The 21,931-nt window shown below is 54.9% G+C and overlaps 3 protein-coding genes across 4 annotated transcripts in view; all 3 read left to right on the top strand.

The window, feature by feature from the left end:
• TXNRD2 (thioredoxin reductase 2) overlaps positions 1-4,523 on the top strand; it is a 44,974-nt gene extending 40,451 nt beyond the window's left edge. For both annotated transcript variants that reach the window (XM_081113929.1, XM_081113930.1), the window contains exons 15-18: positions 557-628; positions 798-895; positions 3,105-3,312; positions 4,238-4,523. In XM_081113929.1, coding sequence (XP_080970055.1) covers positions 557-628; positions 798-895; positions 3,105-3,228 — 294 coding nt within the window. In that variant the 3' untranslated portion in view covers positions 3,229-3,312; positions 4,238-4,523. The remainder of the gene's footprint in view (positions 1-556; positions 629-797; positions 896-3,104; positions 3,313-4,237) is intronic.
• Positions 4,524-14,145: 9,622 nt separating this feature from the next.
• On the top strand, positions 14,146-20,749 carry RTL10 (retrotransposon Gag like 10; the record flags this gene model as incomplete). The annotated part of the gene is given in 16 exon segments (XM_081113729.1): positions 14,146-14,173; positions 14,540-14,788; positions 15,059-15,190; positions 17,641-17,696; positions 17,698-17,976; positions 17,980-18,009; positions 18,011-18,066; positions 18,068-18,165; positions 18,168-18,287; positions 18,290-18,313; positions 18,316-18,339; positions 18,342-18,475; positions 18,477-18,542; positions 18,614-18,675; positions 18,728-18,771; positions 20,733-20,749. Coding segments are annotated over 16 exon segments (1,419 nt in total).
• The window catches only part of GNB1L (G protein subunit beta 1 like), a 50,497-nt gene continuing 43,448 nt past the window's right edge, over positions 14,883-21,931 (top strand). Inside the window, exons 1-2 of the mRNA XM_081113926.1 lie at positions 14,883-14,994; positions 15,242-15,339. The gene's annotated coding sequence lies outside the window, so the exon portion shown is untranslated. The remainder of the gene's footprint in view (positions 14,995-15,241; positions 15,340-21,931) is intronic.

The following is a 21,931-nucleotide window of genomic DNA, read 5'->3' as shown; positions in this document are numbered from 1 at the left end:
TGAACGCGCTGTCGGTCCCTTCTCGGGTGCTGAAAGCCTTTGTCCGACAGCTCCGGTGTGGGCTGGGGGCCCCCTGCGCCTTCCCCCTCCTCCCTGCTCAGTGAGGGCCCACCAAGCCCCAGGGTGCCTGAGGGAGGCCAGATGGCCACCCGCTAACCCGCTCCTGTCTCCCACTGCCTGTCACCCAGTCACTCCGCAGCGTCCACTCAGACTGCACTCCTGGGCGGTTCCCATGCCCTGTGCTGAGCTTTGGGCTCAGTGACCAGTCACAGCGGGTGGCGCTAACCTGGCGCCTGCTCTGCTGCTGTGGTTCATGGGGATCTCAGCCTGAATGGGCGAGGCCTGCCCTGCAGGGTGGCTCTGGCCATTGACTGCCTGTGTGTGGGCGAGAGGGGTGCTCTTCAAGGCCAGCCAGCCATGTCCTGGCCCCAGACCACAACCAAGTGGGCGATCCCAAGTCCCTGCTGTGTTCACACAGCCTGTCAGAGCTGGGAAATGTCCAGGGGGCTTGGTTGGCTGCAGCCACTGACTCCAGGAATTGGTATCTTGTCGCCAGGTTTATCACGCCTACTATAAACCGCTCGAGTTCACAGTGGCTGAACGGGACGCGTCCCAGTGTTACATAAAGGTGCGTGTCCTCGGGGGCCCAGTCGGGGCATGCCAGGGGGTGAGAGAGAGGGAAAGAGTGGGCCCCGGGGGTGGGGGAGCCCCCCATGGCCACACATACACTGGGGGGTGGTCCACATGCAGCCCAGGTCCCACCTCCAGCAGATGGCAGCTGGCAATGTGGCTTTCAGATGGTGTGCCTGCAGAAGCCCCCAAAGCCGGTGCTGGGCCTGCACTTCCTGGGCCCCAACGCAGGTGAAGTTACTCAAGGATTTGCTCTGGGGATCAAGTAAGTCCGGAAGAATGCGGCTGTTACTTGATGCTCAGACGGGTGTCCCTCCGACTGTTGGCAGCACTACAGTGAACGTCCGCTGCATTGACGTTGCTTTTATGTAGTGTTGTCTGTGTTTTCAGCAGAACGTCTGCTCAGATGGGGCAGGTTCAGCCAGACAAGAGGCAGCTTTCTTCTCCAGCCAAACCCTGTGAAGCCGGCCACACTGAGTGTGTATGGCCAGTGTGGGGAGCAAGAGGAGAGCATCCTGTCCTTGGCTGGCCCTGGGCGGGGGGGTCACCCTTTGGGTCTTCTCTAACTCAGAATGCACCCAGGTGGTCATGAGCAAGGTCTCAGCCTCAGGTGTCCTGTGGGCACCAGCCCCCCCGGGCAAGCACTCGTCTGCTGGAGCCCCAGCCATTATCTGGATCTTGGGCACAGGCTGTGCACTGTGGCGCCCCTGCCTTTGCTGACAGAGGTTCTGGGTATGAGGGGGTTGTCTAGGGCAGTGAGGAGGCTGGGCAGCTGGGTGTGGGCCTGCTAGAGGCCGGGGGGTGGGGGGAGGGGCTGGACTCATAAAGGAAGACACGTGCTTCCAGATCCCCACGGATGCTTGGGGTGTGTGGAGGTTCCAGGAGCAGGATCGATGCCCAGAAAACCTGATGATGGAGGGTTGCAAAGGCGAGGGTCTAGTCCAGACGTCCCAGGGCCACCTCAGCCTCCCCATGGGCAGCATGGGCCCTCAGGTGGGGCACCCGTCATAGGGCAGCGAGCCTCAGGCCCACCATTGCCCTCCTAGCCCTTCCCACACATATCCAGGTGATCACTGGGTTGTGGCGTCAGGTTCTCCCTGGAGGGGAAGGGGAGCTGGGCCTTGGAGGAGAGGAGGGTGGGCAGGGCTGGGTCCAGGACTGGAGTAACATCCTTGGAACATGTGTCTGTGGTCCTTAATCACGGATTCATCTTACATAGAGTGAGCTTTGGAAGGAGGCCCATGTGCCTGGTACAAGGCTCTACTGAGCCTTGCCAGAGCCCATTGTGGGGAGGGCAGTCCACCCTGGGTACAAGGAGAACAGCTGAGGGTGCCCCCTGGAACCCAGCCCACGGACCTGTGTGAGTGCTGGCAGGCCGGCTTCCACAGCTCCCGCCCAGCTCTCTGGCCGCTGGAACATGGAGAGCCACGGCTCTCCCACGGAGCTGTCTCCATGCTCCGGCTTGTGGTTGCTTTTGCCAGGACTCACTCGGCTGGAACAATTTCTGGAGACTCTTTAAAATGCGGCAGCCTTTTCAATAATGCTGCAGCTGCAGAGGGCTGATTTCTTTCCTATGCAAAGAACTCTTAGAAATCAACAGTAGTAATTACAGGACGAATTCAATAGACAGACAGAGAACATAAATAGGCAGTTCAGAGGAAAAGAACATAAAAATAAGTGGAGAGCTGATGTGTCTCAATCAGGATTTTAACATGTAATTGAAACACCAAGAAACCCCAGGTCCTTTCCCAGCGTCCGCACAGCGGAGACGCTGAAGCTTTGAGCAGGTCAGTGGAGCGACGGAGTGACGTTTCCGTCAGTCGGGAGGAAGGCCCTCTGTCCACATGTGAAATGAACACACTAGTCATTCGTGGCGGGACTCTTCCCACCGGCTAGCCATTCCAGCATGCGTGTGCACAGACATAAGAAGAGCTGTGCGATGGGCGTGCCCTGTGGGGTGCCCACACACAACGTGCCAAAGAGTGCACAGTGCGTGGGGAGCATGCAGGCGGCACTTGGGTGATAAGTGCCGGGTGCCGAGCGGAAGAGCGGGCTGGGAGGGGGGCTGGGCAGGTCCAGGCTGCGGTAGTAAAAAGTGGGCTCAGGCAGACTGAGGAAGTGGGCCCACAGCAGGACCGGCCGGAGCCACAGCCCAAGTAGAGCTGTGTCTGGTGGGCTGGGAGCGGCAGGGGGCCAGGCTGGAGCAAGTGAGGGAGGCTCAGGTGGGAGGCGGGCTTGAGGCGGACCCGCTTGGCCAATGCAGGCATCTTCTTGGAGGGAGATGGGCTGGGTCCAACAGGTGTTGGCAGGTGTTTCTGGCTGCTGGCTGGAGGAGAGGGGGTGGGGGCCAGGGTTGGGAGGGGGTGAGAAGACCAAGACTTCTGAGGTGCCCTCCTGTGTGCTGCCTTCCCGGGGACAGGGTAACATGAACACGTCTCCCTGCCCGGCCTCACTGCCCCTCCCCCTGCGTGTAGATGTGGGGCCTCCTACGCGCAGGTGATGCGGACCGTGGGCATCCACCCTACCTGTGCCGAGGAGGTGACCAAACTGCGGATCTCCAAGCGCTCAGGCTTGGACCCCACCGTGACTGGCTGCTGAGGTTAAGCCGCCATCCCTGCCAAGCCCAGGGCATACGACACACCTGCTGCCCCACAGCCAGGCCCTTCGGGGCTTTGGATCCAGGTACGTGTGGGGCGGGCGCCAAGTAAGGGTAGAGCCGTGACGGAAGGGGGAAGGGTGCGTGGCAGGCTGTACCTGCTGGGTCACCGCACAGGCCATAGTAGCCAAAGAAACAAGGATGGGAAAGGAGGCCCCTGAGGGCCCCACCTCCCCAGGGTGCCCCAGACCCTGGCCTGGCTGCCGCTGCTCCCTCAGGCAGGAAGTGCCCTGAGTCTGGGCTCGCACCCATCTCAGGTGGCCGGTGCCAGGGGGGACACTGGGTGTGGAAAGTGCCCCCAGGCTGAGCTCAGTGGGCTGCTGGGTAGGAGGAGCGGGACTCCTTCTCCGGTCCTGCTCCGTGCAGAGCAGCACCCGCTCGTTTCTCTCTCGTCCAGAAGGTGGAGATGCTGCCTTGCGCACAGCTGCTGCCACACAGCTGCTTCTGCTAGAGCTTCGCAAAGCCAGGCGGGGCCGGCAGCGGCCGGAAGCCTCTGGCTGCCGTTGCTGACTCCAACCCTCTTCTGAGGAGGAAGACATTAGCGAGACCCTCCCTGACCCCTGCCTAAGGGCTGCCTGTGGTCAGAGCCTTTCATCTCTCAGTCCCAACATCCTCCAGCCTCAGCCTGAAGGGCCGTGCAGTGGCTGAGGGTCCCATGGGCAGTGGCTCAGGGCCTCTCCAGGGGCACCTGCTCCACCAGGGTGCCCCGGTCAGGGCTGCCTTCGATCCAGACAAACACAGGGAACCTGAGGAAACTCTTACCTGAGTGTCACACCTGAAAGATGATAAAAATTTTATCATCGCAGAGTATTTTTCACAGAACAGGGCTCCCTGTGAGTCATCCCAGGGTAGATGTGCCCTGAGAGGGTCCCTGCGTGTGGGCACGAGAGTGGTGGCCACGGGTATGCGGGGATGGTGTGGCCATCTCATGCTGACCCCCATCTTTGGCAGGACACTGAAGGCCCAGCCCAGGCGACCCACCGCCCTGCCTGGAGAGCCCTGGAGGTGTCTGGCGTGGGCGGCGTGTCTGGATGGACTGCCCGTGTGCCCTGCAGGGATGGCTCCCGTGGGACGTCAGCCCCCACACCTGCCCTGTTGCCCCTCCTGCTCGGGCCGGCCCTGCCAGGCCCCCGATGCCAGATGATGACGACCTGCGCAGAAACCCACCCCGTGGGCTGCCCACGTCTGAGCCCCCCTGGTATTTCTGGAGTGCAAATAAAGAGGGTGTTTTCCTGAAGTGTGCCCTGCCTGTGGTGCCCCCGATGTGCCCCCACCAGCCTGTCACCCCCTCCCCCCCATCACCTCCCTTCATCATTTGGGGAACTGCTTCCAGATTGTTCTGCGACAGGAGCTGGGTAGCATCCCTGCGTTCCCAGCATCAGTGCCTCGGATGACCCCGACCCTTCCTCCCAGCATAGATCTAGGGGAACCCCTCCCGGGACCCTCTGTGCTCACAGGTACTCTGAGCTCCCGGTAGGTGAGCATCCTGCCAGCAGTGTGACCCAGCGACAGGAGCGGGCAGGGGTTGGAGGCTTTCTGTCCCCTGAATGTCAGGCACCTCATTCGTTTTCATGGTGGCCTCCAAGTCAGCTTGTGTGCTGTGCTCCGGCTAATCCTGCACATGGAGGCTTGATGGTGCCTGTCAGTCACCGCAGAGAGATAGGCCGGCAGCGCCGGGCAGGGCCTGGCATTGTGCTGGGGCTTTAGTGGCGGTTAATCTCATGTCTTTCTTAAGAAAACATCACTTAGTCTGCCGGCCCGGGAGCCTTGGATGGGACCCTGCTTGTCAGCAAACAAAGGAATGTCTTTGCACCTAATGGGCCTCCGGGAGCCGAGGCTCTGTGTGCCGCGTGCGCAGGAGCTCTCAGACGCCCAGTTAAGATGCCAAGTGCTGGGCCGGGCCGGGCCCTCCCGACAAGTGCAGCGCGAGATCAGCCGTGTCCCATTTAACGCACGGCTGGCGGCGCGCCCCGTGCTGGATCCTGCGAGGGCCGCCTCTCCACGGGGAGGAGGTGTGCCCCTGTCGTGGAGGCAACGGCGAGGTCTGCAGAGGTCAGCTAACGCGGCGGCCAGGGCAGCAGGAGGGGCCCTTCTAGGCAGGGGCCTCAGATTCCTTGAGCCGGATCGGTCTCTGCCTCGGGGCAAATGAGGAACCTGAATGGCCTTGTTGCTTTTTGTGATGATGGAAATGATGCTGCCTGAGTGGGAGCCCTCATGCACACGGGGCACCTCTCTGGGGTGAGGGTCAGGATTGCCCATCACTGGCTGCCAGGGTGCTCCCACGTGCCCAGCCCCCGGCGTTTTCTCTACACACCCCTTTCCGCAGTACCAGCCTTGCTCCGGTGCCCCTGCCGTGTCTGTGATGCCCACTCTGTGCTGTGTCTGGCCTGTGCCATCACCTAGAGTGGTTGGCAAACTCATCAGTCAACAGAGCCAAATATCAATAGTACAACGATTGAAATTTCTTTTGAGAGCCAAATATTTTAAACTATATAGGTAGGTACATTGTTATTAACTTAATTAGGGTACTCCTAAGGCTTAAGAAGAGCCACACTCAAGGGGCCAAAGAGCCGCATGTGGCTCGCGAGCCACAGTTTGCCAACCATGGACCTAGGATTGAGCAATGCACCCATGGTGCTGGGCACCACCAGCCTCACTGTCCAGTCCTGTGGGGCTCGGGACAGCTCGTGGGGGTGCTGCCCGTGTGGCCCTGAAGCTCCGTAGGCTTGCTGGCTCCCTTGCATGGGGGTCACGTCTTTTTGGTAAATGGTGGGCAGAGGCCTGGCCCAGCTGAAAGCCTGCCACAAAGGGCCTGGCCTCGGCCATCGCCGGAGCCACCTTTGAGCCACGTGCTATGTCAGTATGCAGTTGCTGCCATGGTGCCCAGGAACCTGGACTCCCACATGTACACACTGCTCTGTGGGGCCTGGGGACCAGATTCTGGGGTCCCAGCTGGGCAGGGTGCTCTGACAGCTGCTTCCCTGAGCCAGGGCTCACTGCATGTGGGTCTCAATAAGAGCACTGAGCAGTGTCATCTGTCTTGCATGCCGCTTGGCTCCAGGCTCACCTCATGGCCTGAGGCCCCTCTCTAGGCCTGCCCCTACCCTGTCCCCTCCTCCTAGGGATGAAGGAGGGGCCAGAGCGCCACAGGCCAGGTGCTCTCCACCTGGCCTGAGGGCCGCCTTCCCGCCGCCTTTGCATGTTTTTATGGTGCAATGAAAATATGATTTTAATTCCTCAGATTGTTTGGTGTAACCTACAATTACCCTGGGTGATTCCTGCACACTTCTGCTTATGGCTCAGATTGCACAACCACACGGGAGGGAGAGGGGCTGCGCTCAGGGGCCAAACCACCCCCTCCCGGCCTCACCCTTAGCTCGGAAGCTGGGTAAGGCACCAGCGGCCCTGAGGTGCTGTCCTCTACTCCTATGGCCCCTCGGGAGGCAGGTATACAGAAGAGGGTGACCAGCAGTTTTTGAGGGCTGGATGGAAACTGAAATAGGCAAGGCAAGGGAGGGGTGGGCCTTGCCGGAGGAGGGCACTGACTGCAGGGGTGCAGAAGGGGACATCAGCTCAGGGGAGGTGGCCATGATGCTTGGCTGCGGTCCCCTCCAAACCACAGGCTGCTGGTGTCTTCCCAGCATCTCACAGCCCGGCCAAGACCCCCAGCTTTTCTCGGCAGTAGCGGGGAACACCCGCCCCCATGCATGCTTCAGCCATGCTTTAACATGGCGAGGAGGTTGCGGGGTGGGGAGGCCTGGCTGAGGGTGTGCCCACCTTGCTGAGCCAAGGGCCCTTGCAGGTAGAGTTGCCCCATGAGAAACAGGTCCGCATCAGGTGGTGCCTGTGGTTCAGGATGTCTGTGCCTGCAGCTTCAGGTTCGAGCTAGCCTGCGAGGACCCTGGGGTGGCTTGTCCCATAGCGTCTCAGCTACACACCTCACGTCACCTAGCCCAGGCAGCAGCTTGGAGCCCCAGCCTCCTCCACAGCCTGACGCAGGCCTGAGCCCCTCGCCTACCACTCTCCACTGGGTGCAGAGCTGCTGCAGTGAGAGTGACCCAGGACCCTGCAAGAGGCTGACCCTGAGTCGGTCAGACAGGGTCTGTGCCATCTTGAGAGACCCATGGCTTCCAGGCCACATCACTGAGCCCCCTGGACTCTGTTCAGGCTCCAGATGCTCGGGCCACCCTGGTGAGGGGGCTCCTTGCATGGCCTCAGTGCACACATTGGTGTCTGCCTCTTATAAGTACATCAGGGTCCAGGCCAGGGCACTCAGGGGTGGCCAGCAGGAGCCACTCCTGCCTCCCCGAGTTGTTCACAACCGACTGGGAGCCACTTCCCCTCCATTCCCATCCCAGGGGTCCGCACGAGGCAGGCAGGGCTGAGTGACTTTAAGAGTGATGCCCCAGGGAAGGGACAGGGTGGACGGGGGTTAGGGCCTATCTTACAGATGCTGCTTCCTGTTCCACATGCAGTTGATCACGGGATGGCCAGGGCCCAACCTTCAGACCTGGAAGTAACGTCTGTGGGAGGACAGTCCAGGGCACTTCCCAGCAGAACTGCTCTGAGCAGGCCTGACCTGCTGCCTGCTCTGCCCTGTGCCCACTCCTCCCCCATCTGCCACCCCAGCTTCCAGTAGTCTCTTGGATTTCTTATACTGCCACTGTGGACCCCAGGAGCCCTGCACATGCTGGTCCTTGGCCAAGCACCTGTGCCTGCAAGGCCAGCAAAGAGGCCACTGAGTGGGCCCCATGGGGCCCAGCAAAGCATCTTAGAGCTGAGCTCACCTAATCCCAGCCCCAACATGCTATGGTGCTCGGGTTTCCCTAATCCCGAAACCCAAACCAGGGCCTGCAGCCTTCCCAGGGCCGTCTGAGTGGGCAGCAAGAAGACCCCCTCCCATGTGCCTGTACTGTTTAGAGCTGACCCCCACCAGGACAGGACAGGGAGTTGGGCACCCACAGGGTGGAGATCCAACCTGATGAGCCCCGGTGAGCTCAGGAAACAGCTGAGCCCTCGGCTCCCAGCTGGTCCAGGCAGGAAATTCAAGGTCGGTGGCGACAGCAGAAATGACGGGCAAGGCAGTCCCACCTCAAGCCTGCGAGGTCCTGGCCTCTAGGGTTTCATGGGACAGTGATCTGGCCATGAAATTAAGTTTTTTTCCCCTAATAAAACTGGGATCTTTTTGGCTTATAACCGATGATCAAATAACACCCAATGCTTGGGAATAAAGTGGAACCATAGCCAAGAGACCATGTGACCTTGTTACGTACCAGCTGGGGGTCAGGAGCCAGCTGGGCCCAGCTCCCTGCTCTGACCACTGACCACTGACCCAGCCAAGGCTCCCAGGGGACTGGGCACAAGGCACATGTATGTGAACACGCCAGCATGGGGCACTCACAGGCTCTCTTTTTATAGTCTCATTAGAGAGACACGCAGGCATGTTATGTGAGAACAGTTAATGGCACCTAGTGGTCTTAAGCATCTTTGAAGAATTTTCATACCCACAATTTCCCCAGAGCAGATGCAATTAGCTCCTGAACTACCAGGGTCGAGATAGGAGACAGAATGTGAGATCAAAGCAACATATGAATGTGGTGTGCGTTTTTGTTTTGTTTTGGGTTTTTTGGGGGGTTGGGGGACTCCCACTTGATGAGTGAGAAACCGATGCCCAGACTCCCCAGAAGTCCCCGTGGGGCACAGTGTGCAGCCACGCCGCCCCCTTGCCCACCAAGGCCTCAGTGCCTGGCCTCTGCCTGTGGGAGAGTGTGATGGGAGACAAGACCTCCAAAGGGCTTTAGTGACTCCTTGTTCAGCCCATGGTGGCTGGAATTGGGCAGGTGATTATAATAATAAAGTCCTAACAATGAGCAGAGGTTGGGTTTCCATGGCTGGGGGACTGATTTTCAAAGTCTTTGGGAGAAGGTGTCTGAATGGAGTATGTGGTGCACATCAGCCCACTCCTTGCAAGTCAGAGTCCCATCCAGCACCTTACATCTCTCAAAAGGGGTGTTACCCATCAGCTCCCTGATAGGCAGAGGTCAGCTAACACGGCTGCCAGGGCAGCAGGAGGGGCCCTTCTAGGCAAGGGCTCCAGATTCCTTGAGCCAGATCAGTCTCTGCCTTGGGGCAAATGAGGAACCTGAAATGGCCTTGTTGCTTTTTGTGATGATGGAAATGATGCTGCCTGAGTAGGAGCCCTCGTGCACACGGGGCACCTCTCTGGGGTGAGGGTCAGGATTGCCCATCACTGAGCACATCAGGCGGGAGGCTGCACCAGGAGGCCCAGGCACAGCGTGAATGAGTATTGCCTTCGCCAGCTCAGACAAGCTCTGACCCCCACCCACCCACCAAGGGCTGCTGTGAGGACCTGGTGCCTGAAGAACTTCCTATAGCAGTTCTTACAGTGAGAGTCCTTCGATGAGGAATCACCACAGCTGTCATTTATCTGAAAATGTCTTCATTTCTCCCTCATTTAAAAACATTTTTACTGTACATAGATTTCCTAGTTGGCTTTTCTTAAAAAAAAAAAATTTGTATTGATTTCAGAGAGGGAAGGAGAGGGAGAGAGAGAGAAACATCAATGATGAGAGAGAATCATTGATTGAAACCATTGATTGGATGCCCCACACTGGGGATGGAGCCTGCAACCCCAGCATGTGCCCTGACCTGGAATCACTGTGACCTCCTGGTTCATAGTTGATGCTCAACCACTGAGCAATGCTGGCTAGGCACTTTTCTTTTCTGCACCTAAATTTTGTTTCATTGCTTCTGATCAATTTTTTTTTTCTAATGTGAAGTCAGACATATGCAATGTGTCCTTATTTCTCTGACTGCTTTCAAGGTTTTCTCGTTATCTTTGGTTTTCAAGAGTTTGACTGTGGCCTGCCTAGGTGTGTTCTCTTCATGCTTAATACTGCTTGGGATTTGCTGAGATTCTTGGATCTGTAAGTTGATCCCAAATTCAAGAACTTTTAGGTCATTATTCAAATATTTTTTATTCTGCCCCATTCTCTCTCTTTTCTTCGCAGGCACCATTATATTAGACTTTCTAATATCGTTTCTCAGGTTCACGTCACCTGTAGCTTTACTCTCATATTCTTTTGATTGGATAATTCTTTTTAAATGTGTCTTCGAGTTAATAGACTCTTTCTTCTGCCATCTCCAGTTTGCTCTTAAGATCAGTTAAAGTCCACCCCGTTACCTTTACAGTTGTTGTATTTTTTGGCTCTAGAATTTTCATTTGGTTGTCTTTTACAGTTTCCATTTCTCTGCTTAAATTCCCTCTGTTTATTCATTATGACCACTTTTTCCTTTGAGTACTTAAACATATTTATAGCTGTTACAGAGCCTACAAGCATTAAAAAGATAATACAGTGTGGCCTTGACTTGCGAGTTTAATTCGTTCTGTGACAGAGCTCATAACTGAAATTACTCGTATGTCAAATCACTGTGACGTTTGCTACGCCAACTAGCGGTGGGGGATCTGAAGCTGGCTAGTAACCCGAATTTTTTGAGCTTGCAACTCAAAGCAAAAAATCGGCTGAGAGACGGCTCATATCTCAAAAAATCTCGTAGTCGGGACACTCGTAAGTCAAGGCCCCACTGTAACGCAATATTATGAACAAATTTAATTCAATACATTTGGCTGATTCCTTTACTTTTACAAGAAGAAGTAGGAAATACGAACAGCTTTACATCTCTTAAAGGAATTAACTTCTTTATTGAAAGTATCCCATAAAGAAGACTCCAAGCCTAATTGTTTTCACTGATGAATTTTAGAAAACACTTAAGGAATAAATAATGTCATCCCTACACCAGTTATTTCAGACAGTAGAGGAGAAAAAACACTTCCAAATCAGTTTATCAGGCCAGTATTACCTTGATATCAAAACAAGACAAAGATATTACAGGAAAAGAAAATAACAAGCCAATATCCCTTAAGTAGGTAGACCAAGGTCCTTAACAAAATGTGAGTGCTCGAACCTAGCCATACATGCAAAGAATTCGTTATGGCCAAGCGGGGTTTATCCCAGGAATGCAGGTGGTTTTACGTTCAACATTCAATCCTTGTAATTTGTCACATTAACAGAATGAACAAAAATATTGTGATCATGGCAGAGATGGAGTTAAAAGCATTTGACCAAATTCAACACCCATTTATAAAGAAACAAAACTGTGCAAACTAGGACTCAAAGGAAACTCCCTTAACCGAATAAAAGGCATCTATGAAAACCATTGACAGCTAACACCAAACTTCATAGTGAAAGATCAAGCACTCCCCTCCTAACATTTGGAATAGGTCAAGGATGCCTACTCCTACCACTTTTCTGAAAGTTTTGGCCACTGCAACAGGCCAAAAAAAAGAGACATACTAGTTATGTGTGTGTGTGTATATATATTTATAATAATGAAAGCATAATATGCTAATTAGACCGGACGTCCTTCTGGACATAGCTAGGGCTGTGAGGGAAGCCCAGGTCCCAGGTGCCAGAAGGAAGCCGGTGTCGGCAGCCGAGGGAAGGAAGGCCTACTCTTGCACGAATTTTGTGCATTGGGCCTCTAGTATATACATATATATGTATGTATACATATTCTATATAGATATACAAATGTTATATATATAAAAGGAAGGACAATTGTCTTTATTTGTAGATGGTTGTATATATAGAAAAGCTTAAGGAATCTATAAAACAACTACTAGAAATATTAAGTGAACTTAGCAAGAGCATAAGATAAAATGTCAATTCTATTTTTATATACAAGCAAAGAACAACTGGAAAGTAAAAATATTTTAAATACTATTTACAATAGTATCTAAACCAGCTGTGGGCAAACTACGGCCCGTGGGCCGGATCCGGCCCATTTGAAATGAATAAAACTAAAAAAAAAAAAAAGACCGTACCCTTTTATGTAATAATGTTTACTTTGAATTTATATTAGTTCACACAAACACTCCATCCATGCTTTTGTTCCGGCCCTCCAGTCCAGTTTAAGAACCCATTTTGGCCCTCGAGTCAAAAAGTTTGCCCACCCCTGATCTAAACCCTTAAAATGTTTAGAGATAAATTTAACAAAGTTAATTTTAAAAAATCTTAATAAAAAAAGCAGAAGAGAACAAATGATTGTGAGGGTTTGGAGAAATTAGAAACTGCATTGCTGGTGGGATGCAGCTGCTATGGAAAGTTTGGTAGTTCCTCAAAAAGTTAAATGTAGGGTTACCATATGATTCAGCAGTTCCACTTCTGCGTATATACCTAAGAAAAGTGAAAGCAGGTACTCAGATATTTGTATATCCATGTTCATAACATCATTAGTCACAGTAGCCAAGAGATGGAAGCAAGTCCTCAATGGAACCAAGTGTCCATTAACAGATAAGTGGATAAACAAAATGTATCTATATATATAAAAGCCCAAGCGACCAATTGACTGGTCAACCAGTCACTATGACATGCACTGATCACCAGGGGGCAGACACTCAATGCAAGGGCTGCCCCCTGGTAGTCAGTGCGCTCCCATAACCAACCTCCTATGGCTGGCCAACCTCCCATGGTCCCTCCCTCAGCCGGCCGTCCACCCCCCCCCACCCCCATCAGCCCCAATCTGAAGCCCGGCTGAGGGACCTCACCTGTGCATGAATTTGTGCACCGAGCCTCTAGTGTACACATAATGGAATATTATTCAGCCTTAAAAAGACACAAAATTCTGATAGATGCTACAACATGGATGAACCTTTAAAACTATTCTAGCCCTGGCCAGAGTGGTTCAGTCGGTTGAAGCATTGTCCCATACACTGAAAGATCGTGGGTTCAATTCCCCATCAGAGCACATACCTAGGTTGCAGGTTCAATCCCTGGTTGGGGAGTGTACCAGTATGTGAGGCAACCAATCTCTCTCGCAAGTCAATAAACAAATTCTCTCGGGTGAGGATTAAAAGCAACACTATTCTAAGTGAAATAATAATGTGTGATTCCACATATTCAAGGTACCTAGAATAGGCAAGTTAATATAGACAAGTAGAATAGCGGTTACTAGGGGCTGTGGAAAGAGGTGATGTTATGTTGAGTTACTTGTTTAATGGGGGCAGATTTTCTGTTTGGGGTGTTGAAGTTCTAGAGCTGGATAGTGGTGAAGGGCTGCACAACAATGTGAATGTAATTAGTGCCACAGCCTACAAATGGTTACAATGTTAAATACCATGTGTTATATATTTTGCCACAATTAAAAAATATATATATTTAGATGGCCTAAGTGAAGAAAAACGCAATTTGGACCTAAACAGTTGTTTTCTGATGGCCTGGCCCGGCTGAATTAGTCTTTTACACAAGCCTGCGGACGGGCCGAGCTGGCCTTAGCTGCCTGGTGCCAGAGGTAAGCCACATTGTCGGAACCTCCCCCTCTCCTTGGAGGCAGGAAGTTTAAATTATCAGGTCAATTAGGAAAGATACAACCGAAAAATACAAGTTTCATTCACGCTTCAAGGAGGCGTTTCCTGGCCGGGTGCCACTTTTATTATTTTTGGCGGAGGCTGCTGAAAGCCCCACAGGCCGGGTGAAGGTACAATGTGATCTTTGATTTGCGTTTCAAAGATCAAAGAGAGTGAGTTTGGGTGTCGATGCAGATAACGTTTCAGAGATCCTTTCATGAAAGGAGTCACTAGACCAGGGCAGAAAGGGAGCTGATGTGTTGCGTGTGTTCGCCTTGAGAAAAATCATTTTCCAGTGCATTCGGCGGCCCGTGGCCCCAGGAACCCCTGGCCTGCATCCAGGTCCTTGGCCCACGGGACCGTAGGTCCTTGCGCTGGGGGCGGGCACCTTCTCCCACCTCTGGTCTAGGCACCGTGGGGGGGGGGGCGAGGCATGGGCTGCGCCCGCGAGGAGCCCCCAAGCCCGTCCTCCACCGGCTTTTCCCATGTCCCTGGGTGCTGACGGGCACGCCACTCCGGGGCTGCCTTGGCAGCCTGCCCTCATTGTCCTCTGTGGGCCGGCCTCGGCTGGGGAAGAGCAGCATAAACCCACTAACCATGAGAAACCCACAGGCCCCGCCTGCCAGCCCGCAGGTGGAGGGTCCTTGGGGCCGAGCTGCCCGCCCTCTCGCTCTGCGGCCGGAGGTTTGCAGGACCAGGCCCTTTAAACTCGGGGCACTGGATGGCGAGAGGGGCTTTGCAGAGGAGCGCTGCGGCCCCTCTTCGCCCAAACCCGCCCAGATGCCCGCAGCCCCCAGTGCCCCGCTGACTCGAGGCGGTAAACCCAGGCTCCGGCGGCACCTACAACGGCGTCTCTGCGGGAGCCAGGAGGGCGCCGCGGCCCCACCCGCTAGCTACTCCGTCCTCGTCGCCGGTGTTCCCCGCCCGCTTGGGCGGCACCACCCGCGTAGCCCCGCCCACTCCGGCCACTCCGCGCCTGCGCACGCGGCCCCGTGTGCTCTCGTGGCACTTGGCGCGGCGCAGGGCTGAGCGCGATCCCATCAGCCCTCGCGCCGCGCTGCCGCGCTGCTGCGCTGGCGGGTCCTGGGAGCGTCAGCGCGGCCGCGACCCCAGGGCGCACGGCGCAGGCGCGGCCCGGTGGGGCGGCCGGCGTAGGGTGGGCCGAGCGCCGGTGCGGCGACGTACGGGAGGCCGTGCGCACGCAGGGGGTGTGGCTGCACCGCGCGGTGGGGCCCTGAGGCGCTCACTGCTCCGAGTTGGAGTCACTATCTTCGGCTCTAGGGTCAGTGGGGCGGCGAGAACCCTGGCGCCCGGCAGTGGGATTGCGCCCTCCGTCCCTTCCCCAGTCCCCGTCCTCGGAGACGCGCTCGGAGTCCCCGCACTGGGTGCCGGCGAGCCTCAGTTTGTCAATCCGCGCCGGGGCCGAGGGGGCGTCTGCAATGGTTTTTGGGTGGTTCCCGGCGTCTGCGTCCCTAGAGGTAGTCCCGCGCCTCGCCTCACGGCGGCCGATCTTGTTCTCCACTTTCTAGGTGACACTGGGACTCTCGCCCTCGGAGGGAGACGCGTTCGCAAGGTCCCTGGCTGCAGATTCGTGGACCCCTTCCGTGGGCGCCTGGCGTAGCCGTAGGTGGGTCGGATTCCTATTGTGGGGGAGCTTGTGAGCTCAGGTCCCCGCGCTTTCCGGCATGGCGGTTGCAGGAGGGGTGGGGCAGTGGTCTGCCCTAAAGCGGAGGCACTTGCTATGGGGCTTTGGGCATGTTATTCTACTCCCGGGAGTAGAGAACGTTCCAGCGTCCCAGGTGCTGGCTCTGACTTTGTGGGAGGCGAGTGCACGTGAGCCGCGGCACCTGCTCCTGGACAGAGCGCTGTCCGGCCCAGGAGAAGGGCCCGGATGCCTCAGTGCCAGGCACGGTGAGGACAGAAACGAGAGAGACCAACCGATTGGTAGGTGTGGGAGAGCCAGGGTTCCTGCACCAGTCAGGCCCGGGCGTAGGAAGGCTCAGGCCCATGCAGGGCTGGCTGCTTGGCGCAGGGGTGCTTTCCTCCTGAGGTTGCAGAGGGCACACAGGAATAATGATGAGTTGGGAGGGGTGACAGCTAGGGCTCCAAGTGGGGATGGGAAGTCCGAACTGGGAGAAAGGGAGCGCATTGGCTCCTGGGCATGGGATGTGGTCTCCGTGGGCGACCTGGGCACCTGACCTCAGGTGGGTGACAGGAGCTGCGATGTGGTTATGGCGTTTCAGAGCTCGGTGAGGGACCGGACTCGATGAGTGTGCTGCTCCTTGGGCCACTGCAGGCCCTCGAATATTCTTTCCTTGTTTTAGGATGGGAAGGGCTTTTAGGTGGAAGACCACCACCAGGGGGTAGGGAATATACCTAAGAGGTTCTGTAATGCTTGGCTGGCAGAGGTAGGTGCTGGTGGCCCTGGCAGCTTCGAGTGCTGCAGGCCACCCTGGGAGGTTCTGGGCAGAAAGACCAATAGAGCTGTGCCTTCCTGGAGGAACTCGCTCTGACGGGGGCCAGGTAAACACATAGGAAACTGCACACGAAGGGGTGTGCAGGCCGCGGTGCCCTGGGTGCGGAGCACTGGGATGAGTGGAGGGGTTGTTGGGAAAACCGCACAAGGAGGGGTGAAGCAGAGAGTGCTGCAGAGGCCATGAGCGGACCTCCCTTTGCAGAGACTGGGGAGGTGACTTCTTAGGCGAGGCAGTGTGAGAGCCCTGCGGGAGGGCTCCTTGCCCTGGAAAAGAATTGTGCTTGCTGATGGTTACAGCCTCCTTTCCCTGAATACTCAGGGTCGATGCTCACTGCTCTCCAGGCCGTTGGCAGGAGTCACTTTAAGGAGGTGAGAGAAGGTGCAGCAAGTGGGATTCAACTTGAACATCAGATGCTGGGTTTTCGACAGGGAAAGGAGTGCAGGGAGGTGGCCTTCAGGGTCAGGGTGGCATTGCCCGTCGGCTGTACTCTGAGTGGTGAAGTGAGTCTGGAAAGCCTAGGGCCTAGAGACAGAATAGCAAGGCCCGGGGCTGCTGTCACACACGCAGGTACCATGCTCCTGATGCTGTGACGTAAGACCATCGTATGACCGTCTGTGCCACCAGTTAGTGTCAGTGCTTGGGGCAGCCAGAAGACTCCTGAGCAGATGGTAAAGTGTAGTTCGTAATTGGTGTGGTGAAGTTGATGGTTAAGTGTTTGGTCTCTAGAGCCAGGTTCAGCTGCCTCTGCCACTTACTGCTTGGTGTGTGGCTGCAGACAAGTGACTTCACTCACCACTCTGCCTCGGGGACTGTAATAGCACCAAGCTTACGAGAGGGTCAGGGTGTGGGGTGGTGGATGGAGCGCTTAGTAAAAGGTTGCTACTGTCATTCTCCGGAAATTCCCTGATAGCCAGGCTGTTCAAGGAAGCCCAGGGGGTTCTGATCTGGCCCCTTTCCTTCTGGTACTGACAGCATCTGCCATCACATCTTGCCCTTGAAATGTCACAGATGGCCTTGGCCAGCCTTCTTGGACATCCCAGGCCTTCCTTCCATTCCAGACTCCTGGTGGGTTGCCTAGGGTTGGCCTGCTTGTTGCCTCCTCCTGCAGCCCCTTGGTAATGGTTGGGCCTAGTTTTTGCTCTTCCCCACCTTGTTTTTGGACAGAATGCCTTGGATGGTGACCTGTGTTCGACAGTCCTATGAGCTCTTCTCAGCTTCCCTGACCCTCAGCACTTGCCCAGAACACCTGGGTTTGCCACACCCTTCTCTAGCCCATCTCTGTCCTGTTGTGTCCTGTATGTCTCTTCTGACCACAATCCCCCCCCCCCTTCCTGTGCCATCTCTTCCTCTCCTTTCCCCTTCTTTCTAGTAGTTGGTGCAGCAGCCTCCCTCCACTCACAGCATTCCTTGTGGCTGGCGCTGGTGGCAGGGTCCTTGCAGTCACATCTGAGCTGCAGCCAATTATCCAACGTATACCCCTTGGCAAGAGATTGACTGGGCCTCTCCTGGGGGCTGTGTATGCCCCCCTAGTGGATCCCTGGATTGAGCAGCCCTGCTGTGGGCACCCTGTGTGTGTGTGCACGGCCATGGAGCAGAAGAGCACAGTGAGTTGTGAAGCCACAGAAAAGGGTTCCCTCATTGTGCACATGCCCAACCCACAGCCCCTCAGGGTGGACTTCCACTGGGTGCCAGGCTCAGACCCAGGCACCTTTGATGGCTCCCCATGGCTGCTGTACCGCTTTTTGGCTCAGCTGGGCGATTGCATGTCTTTCCACTTTGAGCACTGCTAGGACAACCTCAGCCGAGTCTGTGAGGTCCTCGGGGCACCTGACAGACCCAGCTTGGGCGTGGGCAGCCCCTACCTTGATGGGTATCCCTGCCTGATGATGATGAGCTCTTTTGCCAGGATCCTGAAGAGGTTATTCAAAACCTGAACAGCTTTGCTGAGCATCATGCTGCAGTGCCCTGCCCCTTGTCCCCACCTCAAACCAGCCACCAGTGGCCCCACAGCTGCCTGTGGTGAGGCTGTACTTAGCTAGGTTCTCGGAGGCCCTGGCACTCAACATGGGTGCTACCCTCAGGCCTGTCCCAAACAGTCTAGTTCTACTACTTCTAGTTCTGACTCTGGATTAAAAATGCTCTGCCTGAGCAGCGCTGGCCAAGGAGAGCAGCCCTGGGCCCACTGAGCCGCCTGCCTTGTCCACTTCTGCGTGCAGCACCAATCCTGGTCTGGTGGGGCCAACAGAGATGGCCCCCAAACCTGTCCTTGTGTTTACAGAATCTGCCTAAGCCCCCTGCCCAGCAACCAGATCCAGCTCACCCAGGGGAGCCGGAACCCCAGAAGACAGGGGAGGTAGGTGGCCCACAAGGGGCGGTGGAGACCCCAGCAAGAGCCACCTTTTTCTCCTGCTCTCCATCCTGCAGCCCTGGATTCTGAACAGGTCCCAGGCAGGTGCAGCAGTGCTCCTCGTGATGAAGTGGCCTATGTAGCCAGGAATCCCGCAGTTCCCCCCCCCCCCCCCCGCCTCTTTCCCCCAGGACCAAGTGGCATTGCCAGATGACTCTAGATGTAGTGCTGCCAGGTGTGGCGCTGTCCACTTGCCCCATTGCTGGGCAGGAGGGGTACTTGTTTGGACTCTGCCTTCGTCCTCCCCCTCCCCCACCACAGCAGACCGCTGGCCTCTGCCCTTGCTCCTTTCTCTGACTTCCCTGATGGCACAGAGGCTGCTTCCTGCATCCCCATACCTGCCCTTGGCGTGCCATCTCACCTGGGTTTGTTCTCACTAGTTGGGCAGAGCTCTATAGATCAGTCCTCATCATATGTTTGCACTGTCTTTGTAACCCCCCCCCCCCCACACACACACACACAGAACCCCCTTCAGTGCTGGCCGCAACTGGACTGGGTTTGCCATGCCAGCCTTTTCGGGATTTGGTCCCGGTATGGTCTTTGCTTTGCCCCCCCACCCCATCTCTGTTTCCCGTGACCTGTCCTCTGGGCTGGAATTTAAGGAGGAGGCGGCCACTTTCATTGTTGAGTGTGAGTCAGATGGTGTCTTGGTAGAGAAAGATGCTTTTCTGTGTGTTTAGCAGCAGCATTCCTGCTCAGCTGGAAAGGCTCCAATACAGGAAGGTAGAATGCAAGCTGCCTTTCAGTCTCAACTCTATTCCAGGCATTTCTTTCTGTGTTAACGTTCTAGTCACCTGTTTTCTTCCATTTTCCTATCTCAGTGCCTTTGCCCTGATGCCCTTCCACTTTCTGCTCTTCCGCAGTCATTGCCTTTTGCCCGCTCTTGCACATGGCCGATGCAGCACTGAGCCCAGCACTGCTGACTTGTGTGTCTGCGCAGACTGAGCCTCTAGGCAGGAGCTCCATCTTAGCTCATGCCCCTGACACACAGCCAGTGCTCGTTAAATGTGCGACGGATCCATGGCTGGGCCTGGGGCGTGATGGCTGCCCACAAGCAGAGTCTGTTCCGTTGGCAGGAGCACTGTGCCCATTCTGTCAGGAACAGAGAGGCCAGGCCCCAGCCCCAAGCACCCACCCCAGGTCAGTGTTGCGTGTATGGTTGGGAGCTCTGAGGATTGGAAGGGTCTGGTTGAGGAGTTGGAAGGGCTGAATGAGTGGGAGTGGGAGGCCTGACAGGTGAAGTGTGGCCTTGAAAAGGGACTTTTCTGCGAGTAGCGGTGAAGTGAGGAGCAGGCAGCAGACCTGAGTTGGGAGGCCCCAGGGGGCCAGAGGATTGGAATGAAGAAAGACCTGTTCTGCACAAGGATGGGTTTTCTAATAATGAGCTGAGCTGGGAAGCTCCCTCAAGCTAAATTGAACATAGGATTGGTACAGTGCACCAATCAGAGCAGTGGTTAGGCAAGAATTTCAAGCCCCTTTCAGTTTTGCAATTGTGTAAACAAAAGAACACCTTCCTGGAAAGAAGAAATAAGTAGAAAGAAGAAATAAGTGGAAATGGGAACTGCAACTAAAACTAGTTATTTTAGGAAAAATTGTAATAAGCAAAACATCTGATAAAAATTTTTAAGCACATTGTTGGGATTATTTTATTTAATAACTTCAAAAGGCTCTGGGTTCAGATGGTTTTATGTGTGAGTTATTTTAAGGCACAGAGAATGTGCAGGTAAAACAGTTGCAAATTTTGGAAATAGGTGGGAAGCTAATATAACCCTAAAAGCAAAGCAAGCAAGCTGACAAAAGAAATCATACGCAGCCTTTCTGATCAGATGTGGGAAGTCCCAGAATGTTCTAGGCAGCCCCAGTCTCTCTGTGTGGGATAACACTACTGCCCCTCCCTGCTGTTGCTCAGGTCCGGGCCCTCCTTCTGCAGGCACAGTCTGACTGCTCCCACCCACTCCAGCCAGCCTGTCCCTAACACCTCCGCAAGCCCGCCAGACCATGCAGCTTTCAGGAGCACCTACCTTGGGGTGGCCCGCCTGTGTGTGGAGAGCTGGGAGTGGTGAATGCTCAAAGGGCCCTCCTCCCACCATGCACGATAAGCCTCCTCTCCTGACGCTGTGTTCCTCTTCTCCACAGAGCGGGAAAGCAGCTAGGTCCCTGCATCTGCCCAAAAGCAGGGCCAGCGCCAGAGGAAGCCATCACTTTGCAGCACTGTCCACGGTCTATGCGACAGGCCAGGCCAGAGCCCTCCCATCCTCTCCTGATGCCACCCAGAAACAGGCACCTTGCCATCACCAATGAGATCCTTCCTCTACTTTCTCCAAATTAAACAGGTCATCTGGCCTCTCCCCCAATCCTCTGGAGCCTGCCTTGGCAGAGCTGGCCCTCAGGAGAGGGATGTGAGATGGTAACGCAAGCCCTGGACAGGAGCTGCCTGGAGCCTGAGGGAATAAAAAACCCAGGGGGTCGGAAAGGAAAATGCCAATCTCGAGCTGAAGGAATTCACTCCAGGTCCTCTACATGGAGACAGGAAAGGCAGCCGGCACAGAGGCCAGCAACATAGTAGGGCGTCAACTGGGCCATCCCCCCAGAAAGCAGCTTTAGATTCTACTGCCGGAGCTGTCTTGCCAGCTCAAATGAGGACCCTTCTAGATCATCATACCTGTCCCTCACGTCCTTGAAAATACCTGCAGACTTAATTTCTTAAAGATAGGACATAGCGGGCACTATGGGGTGTTTTTTTTTTTAACGTATCTATCTCCAAGAAAATTTTAACACCGGAAGAATTGAGGGAAAGGTCTTATGAGATAGTGAACGTTTTATAAAGCTGCAATAATGAAGGTGCTTGGAAATTGGTGTGGACAGATGAACAGAGGAGAATAGAGAACTTTGGAGTAAAGCCAGATGGGAATTTAGTTCATACTAGAGGTGTTTCAAATTAATGGGAGTAAAATGTATTATTCAGTAAAAGGAGTTGGAACAGCTGATTAGCCATCTGGAAAATAGTAAAACTGCATACTTTCCTCTTCCTACTAGCCTATACTCCAGATGAATTAAAGATTTCAACATTTTAAAAATCATTAAAGTAGTATTAATCCAGTCTGTGATTCCAGAACTTACTTTAAAAGTCTTAGATACCCAGAATTGCTGAAGGCATGAAGAAACAGACTTTTTTAATGCTATTGGTTGAAGTGTCAAATACTATGATTTGCCCACGTGACATTACTAGGTGCGTAGACGCTGACCACTCGCCTGCGTATATTTGGTCATTGCTCATTCCTTGGTGTGGGGCTTCAAGCATGGACTTGAACTTGGTCATACCTTTCCTATTACCC

This window comes from Myotis nattereri (genome assembly GCF_964212035.1).
Source record: "Myotis nattereri genome assembly, chromosome: 19".
NCBI lineage: Eukaryota > Metazoa > Chordata > Mammalia > Chiroptera > Vespertilionidae > Myotis > Myotis nattereri.
This window is presented reverse-complemented; position numbering and strand designations above follow the sequence as displayed.